The sequence below is a fragment of the Elephas maximus genome, chromosome 7 (assembly GCF_024166365.1).
Source record: "Elephas maximus indicus isolate mEleMax1 chromosome 7, mEleMax1 primary haplotype, whole genome shotgun sequence".
Taxonomy (NCBI): Eukaryota; Metazoa; Chordata; class Mammalia; order Proboscidea; family Elephantidae; genus Elephas; species Elephas maximus.
Genome location: NC_064825.1, coordinates 116,065,678 through 116,073,026, shown reverse-complemented (window position 1 = coordinate 116,073,026; position 7,349 = coordinate 116,065,678). Strand labels below are relative to the sequence as shown.

The window sequence follows — 7,349 nt, the reverse complement described above, 5'->3', positions numbered from 1 at the left end:
ATAGGACATCCCCTTAAAAAGCTACAAATAGAAGTACCATATGATACAGCAATCCTACTCCTAGCAATACATTCTAGAGAAATAAGAGCCGTCACATTAATAGACACATGCACACCCATGTTCATTGTAGCATTATTCACAATAACAAAAAGATGGAAACAATATAAGTGTCCATCAATAAATGAACACACTAACAAACTATGGTACATACACACAATGGAATATCATGCAGTGATAAAGAACAGCGATGAATCCACCAAACATCTCACAACATGGATGAATCTGGAAGGCATTATGCTAAGCGAAATAAGTCAATCACAAAAGGACAAATATTGTATGAAACCACTATTATAAAAACCCAAGAAAAGGTTTATTTGTAGAAAAAAAAAATCTGATAGTTAAGAGGGAGGGGAGGGGTGGCAAGAGAGAATCACTAACTAGATAGCAGACAAGACAACACAAATATGGGGAAAGTCAGCACAATTTGACCAAGGCAATGTCATACAGACTTCCTAGACATATTCCAAACACCTTGAAGGACTGTTACTGGGGCTGATGGCTGGGAACTATGGTGTCAGAGGACACCTAGGTCAACAGGCATAACATAGGTCATAAAGAAAATGTTCTACATCCTAATTTGGTGAGTAGCACCTGGGGTCTTAAAAGCTTTTGAGCAGCCATCTTACCTTTTGGTTAGTAGCTGTAGCTTTTAACCACTGGACCACCAGGGCTCCAGATAAAACCAAAGACACAAGGAAAATAATAGACCAAAAGACTAATGGACCACCTGAAACACAGCTCCACCAGCCTGAGCCCAGAAGAACTTAGATGGTGCCTGTCAACCACTAATGATGGCTCTCACAGAGATCACAATAGAAGGTCCTGGACAGAGTGGGAGAAAAATGTAGAACAATAACCCTCATTCACAAAAAAAGACCAGACTTATTGGTCAGACAGAGACTGGAGGAACCTCTAAAGCTATGGCCCCTGGACCCCCTGCTAACTCAGAACTGAAGCACTCCTTAATCCACCATTCCACCAAAGTTTAGACAGACTTATAAAATAATAATACATGTGAGGAACTTGCTTCTTAGTTCAATCAAGTATACAAGACTAAATGGGAAACACCTGCCCGAAAGCAAGAAGGGATACAGAGAACCCAGGGTGAAACCGAAAGGGGGATAGTGCGGACACATTGCTGGGATTGCAACTAATGTCACTAAACAATTTGTGTACAAAGTTTTTGAAAAGAAAGCTAATTTGAGCTGTAAACTTTCACTTAAGACATAATAACATTAAAAAAAGGAGAGTTTGACTCAGTTTATTTATTAATAAAATGGTATTTTATTAGTGCCAACTTCATTCACTGTAATAAGATTAGATAAGGTTATGAATTACTTTCCTTAAAACTATGCTTGATGTATACTAAGAACTCCGTAAGTTTAGAAATTTTGATGATAATGATGAATGGTGATGATGATAATATACGCACAGGTGCTGTGTAATTGGAGGCAAATATGCAAACATACAATAATCCCTATAGGACTTTAAAATATTTCTTATACACTAGTAATTTTACATCATATTTGGATATAAACATGATTTTTAAAATGATAACCTTTAAGTTTTTTAATATGTGTACAACCATTTACATTGAAATAGATAAAAGTGAAAAATATACATTTCTGTATATTTCAATTGAAGAAGTATTCCAAACAGATTAAGGAAAGACCTTGGGGTACAATTAAAATGCAAATCTCGAGAGAAGAAAGATGCTAATCGTCCAATTCCTGTATGAGATGCGTTTGAGAGTTTCAGGAAGAGATGCTGTTATAAGACGGTTTAACACACTAGATTTCAGTAGAAAACTCATTGTCATGACACTGCTTTAGAAATTCACTAAGAACAGAATTAACCCTGAATACAAATCTAGGTTTGAGCTGGAAGAAAAAAAAAAAAAAAAAAAACTTTAAATAATTATCTTAGTTAATTCAGTTTCTCTTTCTATCCTATCAATGGAAGGAAACAATACCCAGTACTATGACCATAAATACCTATGTATTTTTCATCAACATCATATTTATAGGAATCCATTATATTTTTTTTTTGTATTATATAGGAAATAAAGCTCTGTGCTAAACAACAAAAACAACAAATATAGATCATTAAACAGACAATTCATAAGATTCAGAATCATAGATGAGGCAAATATATGCAAAAAACTAATGGTGATTTTCTTTTCTTAATGTCTAATCATAAACCTGAAACTATGAAGATAGTTGAGAGAGAGAAGGAGATTTTCTTTGGATGACTGAATTCCAGGTAAGTCTAATTTTATTATCTTATAAAAATAAAACATATTTCGTTTGAGAATATTTGAGGACTAATCTCCCCTTCTAATCTCTCCATTTTCTGTGATTCCATGCACAGATTATGATTCAACAATTTTAAATGTATCCCTATTTGCTAAAAATAAAGAGAACTTTTCAACCTCAGTGTTTTCCAATTCTCTGTCCTTTCTTCTAGAAATATTCCCTTTCTAAAGCGTCTACTGTGTGAAACATTTCTGAATTCTAAAACCGCCTAACTGGTCTCCAGTGACTGTTCCTAAAATACTTTGTGTATTTATTCATTAAATTATTTATCATGCCGTATTTTTTTTTTTTTCATTGATGATGGAAATCCTAGTGGTGTAGTGGTTAAGAACTGTAGCTATTAACCAAAAGGTCGGCAGTTCGAATCCACCAGGCGCTCCTTGGAAGCCGTATGGGGCAGCTCTACTCTGTCCTACATGGTCGCTATGCGTCAGAATTGACTCGACGGCAAGGGTTTTTTGTGTGTGTGTGTGTGTGTCCGAGCTGAAAGTCGTGTGTGCGTGTGAGTGTGTGTGTGTGTGTGTGTGTGTGTGTGTGAATCTCCCGTAATGAGAAGTGTCCTTTTTACTTGTCTGCATCTTCCAGTAGGACTTAAGTAAACTGGCTTTAAGGAGAAGCAAGACAAAATGCCTTCTTTGAATAAATGCTTTCTAAATCAATACATGGATAAACAGAAAGAAATGTGTGAATACGTAATGATTAAATCAAAAACAAAACAAATCCACTACTGTCCTGTCAATTCTGACTCACAGCAATCCTATAGGACAGTGTAGAACTGCCCATAGCGTTTCTAAGGAGTAATTGGTGAATTCCAGTCGCCAACGTTTTGGTTAGCAGCTGAACGTTTAAGTACGCTTAAATAACATCAAATCCCTTTGAGTTATTTAAGTAGAGTGTTATAGGTCAGAAACCAGCTGGAATTAACTGCACAGGTAGCTTTCAATTGTATTTATAACAAATTTATATCAGTTGAATTAGCAATCTAACTTCTAATGATAAACCAAAAAAAAAAAAAAAAAAACTTGTCGTTGCATCGGTTCTGACTCATAGGGACCCTACAGGTCTCATGATAAATCATCCTATATTTTTATTTACTTCTAATGTCAGATCACCTTGTATTTTTAAACTTTGTTTTAAATATACAAAACCATACTTATTTTACTGTTTCTAGCTTTTTTATTATCACTGTTTTATTACCACTTTTGAATATCAATGTTTGGCAAGGAATCGGCAACTGCCTGATGTCATAGACAATTACGTGCTTTATATTGGAAGCAATAGCAATCTTTTTTTCTGTTCCCCCACAAACAAAATAATTGGCAATATATCACAGATTAAGTTCCTGATTGGGTCTTAACCAACCAATAGAGAAAAAAAAAAAAAAAGAAAGAAAAACAGTAATAGAAGATAAGCACAAATAACTTTAGCATACATTTGTAAAATAAGCAGGATATTCCTAATTTTCTTTTTACAAACTCTTGCAAAACTTTGTCTAGTCAATGGAAGTATTAGAAGTGTCCATCTAAGTTTTTATTCAGCTCCTTAAAAAACACTGTGAAGTAGCCGTCAGGTGTCAAGAAAATAAGGCTGCCACACAACAGTATCATTCAATCCACAAATCATGGAGTGTCTTTTTTTCAAATGAGCTGTTTATTTTCCGATAGTATAATTAATTCCAGTAGATAAACTGACAAGTGTACAATTTAAGGCTTAATAATAGACTGGGCTAGAGGATGGTATATTTCAGTAGAAATCTCTTTAAATCATTTCAGAGAGAAATTTGGGGGATGCTATCAATTCCACACAGTTTTGAACTTGGAATTTTTTTTTTTTTGATCAGTTTCTGCCAATACTGTTTGTTGTTGTTGTTAGGTGCCATTGAGTCGATTCCGACTCATAGCGACCCTATGAACAACAGAACGAAACACTGCCCAGTCCTGACCCATCCTTACAATCATTGTTATGCTTGAGCTCATTGTTATAAGAAATGAAAATCACATAAATCCTTAACTGTGTTGAAATCATTAGATATTTGCCTTTATGGTGATATCTCATTATTTGAGTCTAAGTTAGCTGTGATTATTAGGTCCTTAGACCTGAACCCTTCTCTGATTTTTATTGTTCTTGTGTACCAGGTAAACCAACGACCTCAGTTGAAGTAAATGGCTGAGTCCAATTTCACTGAGGTGACCCTATTCATCTTCTCTGGATTCGCAAACCACCCTGAACTTCAAGTCAGTCTTTTTCTGATATTTCTCTTTATCTATCTGTTCACTGCCTTGGGGAATCTTGGGTTAATTATGTTAATCAGAATGGACTCTCAACTTCACACACCTATGTACTTTTTCCTTAGCAATCTGGCACTCATTGACATGTTTTATTCCTCCACCGTGACGCCCAAGGCTCTGGTCAATTTCCAGTCCAACCAGAAAACCATCTCCTTTGTTGGCTGCTTCGCCCAAATGTACTTTTTTGTTGGTCTGTTGTGTAGTGAGTGTTTTCTCCTGGGATCCATGGCCTATGACCGCTATGTAGCAATCTGCAATCCCTTACTCTATTCAGTGGTTATGTCCCAGAAAGTATGCAGCTGGCTGGGAACCATGCCTTATGTGATTGGCTTCACAAATTCTTTGATATCTGTTTGTGTGATAAGCAGTTTGGCATTCTGTGATTCCAGCATCAGTCATTTTTTCTGTGACACCACAGCCCTTTTGGCCCTGTCCTGTGTAGATGCTTTCAGTACAGAAATGGTGATTTTTGTTTTAGCTGGGTCCACCATCCTTAGTTCTCTTCTGATCATCATAGTCACGTACATTGCCATCATCTCAGCCATCCTGAGGATCCAGTCTGCAGGGGGCAGGCAGAAGGCCTTCTCCACCTGTGCACCCCACCTCATGGGTGTAACCATTTTCTACGGGTCCCTGATTTTCACATATTTACAACCGGAAAACACATCCTCCCTGACTCAGGCACAGGTGGCATCTGTATTCTATACCGTTGTCATTCCTATGCTGAATCCACTGATCTATAGTCTGAGGAACAAGGATGTGAAGAACGCTCTCTTGAGAGTCATACATAAAAAACTATCTCCATGACAAATCTTTGCATGTTACAAAAACAAACCTGGGTGGGTTCAGACATTAAATGGCTCCAACCTTCAGGAAAACATTATGGTAACCCAATATGACATATCACAAAATAAAGGATCAATTTGAGTCTTGAAATTTAGGAGGTGAATTATCATTTATTTGTTTATAGTGAATACCGATCACTGTATTAGATTATTTAGAAACATCTTATTTAGAACATAGACCTGTACAAGTAAGTAAAGAGCTATCTGAGCAGTGGCTGAATTTTTGCTTGGCCATCCGTGTGTGAGAAGGCTGTCACACTGAAACATGTAAACAAAGGAGTAAATTGACCGTCAATACAGCTTGATGTTCTGTTTTCTCAGCTGTTTGCAAAATGAGAGCAGAAAATTAGAGAATTAAGGTGCGAGTGCCCCTAAGTTTCACTAACAATAAGAAATGACAGCAGATAACTTGGGAGCAAAGCAGTAAAGTGTACAGAACTAATAAAAACAGAGGACAAAAAAAAAAAAAAAAAAAAACACGGTCATTTCAGTGAGGTGCCAGCATTGATAAGGCTAGGGGACATTGGGTAAAAAAAAAAAAAGAGTATAGGGAAATCTCTTGATCATGTGAAGTCATTTCATCATAATAGTTAAATTTTTGATCATATTTCCTATTATCTAAAACAAATCTTCTATAAAGAGAATCAGTCTTTAGCCTTGGGAATGACTTAAGTTAGTTCATGGGATGGGATCTGTCTGTGTTTGTGTGCACCTGCGAGTGTGCTTGTTAGCTTTTTTCTTCTCTGATCTGTATTACAGAGGTCTGACTCCTGCAAACTTCATTTCATAAAGTAATGTTCTGTATTTTAAATTATTATAAGGGCCAACCTTGAAACACACTACTGCATTATTGAAGGGATGTGTTGAAGATACTGTTTACCTCTTTATTCATTCCCCTTTATTATGCTCATACTAGTTCTTGCCTTGTGATTAATATTGGTCACCCTAAAGACTTTTATGAGTTTGCTGTAAGTTGAAATTGACTCGATGGCAATGGGTTTTTAAAGGCTTTTAACCATCATCATCATTGAAAATTATAAACTGATTGTATTTTTTTTTTCCTACCAGATTGTCATTCTAAATTTCCTGCTCAGTTTTTAATAATTGTGTGTAACATCATGGCTTGTGGTCTTATTTATATTTACCCATCACGTAGTTTTTACGTGTTATTTTTATTTTCCAATTGTATTGAATATGTATTCTTCTATGGCTAACGTCAAGTGGCTTTCACGCTTGTTTCTTTAGCATTAATATTAATACATCTAATTGTTTTTTGAAAATTATTTACATTTTCTTGTTGTTTTGTCCCTTGGAGCAAAAGCATGTTATGTTTTCCTTGCCCATCATAAGAAGTAGTAATATATTTTATTTTTCCATATTCAAATTCCTCCATTCAGTTCAAAATATGTTTAATGTATCAGGCTTCAAAATAAAAGTAATTATTTGTGTACAGTCTGTAAGTGTATGGTGCCCTATTAAAAAAGTCCTTGCATTTCTTTCATTTGTAGTCTTAGTTTACAGAACATTGTTTTGGCTACTCCATTTACCACACCCTCACTTCCTCTAGGTGTCTCTACGGTTGTCTACTTCACTTCTTTCGAGTTGCTCAAATGTGATCTGTCCACTGAAGACTTCTCTGCAAATTTCATCTTATTTTTTTCAGTAGAGCGTGTTTTATTGTTTTCTGTTTGGAATCACACAAAAGTTTACATAATTAAAAAGTAAATCAGAAAAGAAAAAAAGTATGGTAATAAAGTATGGTAGATAGCATTATTTTTTTTTAATTGTGATAAATATACAGGTAGTCACCAATGTATGATGTATTTGAGTTGCAATGATCT

At 35.5% G+C, this 7,349-nt stretch overlaps 1 protein-coding gene across 1 annotated transcript; it reads left to right on the top strand.

Annotated features, from left to right (window-relative positions):
• Window positions 1-4,537: 4,537 nt before the first annotated feature.
• LOC126079581 (olfactory receptor 8I2-like) lies at window positions 4,538-5,470 on the top strand. Its single transcript, XM_049890672.1, has one exon. It carries the CDS (start codon window positions 4,538-4,540, stop codon window positions 5,468-5,470), a length of 933 nt encoding a protein of 310 aa, XP_049746629.1.
• The last annotated feature ends 1,879 nt before the right edge of the window (window positions 5,471-7,349 follow it).

Excerpts from the sequence above, each read along its gene's own strand:
- LOC126079581 (XM_049890672.1), top strand. The coding sequence starts at position 4,538 with ATGGCTGAGTCCAATTTCACTGAGGTGACCCTATTCATCTTCTCTGGA.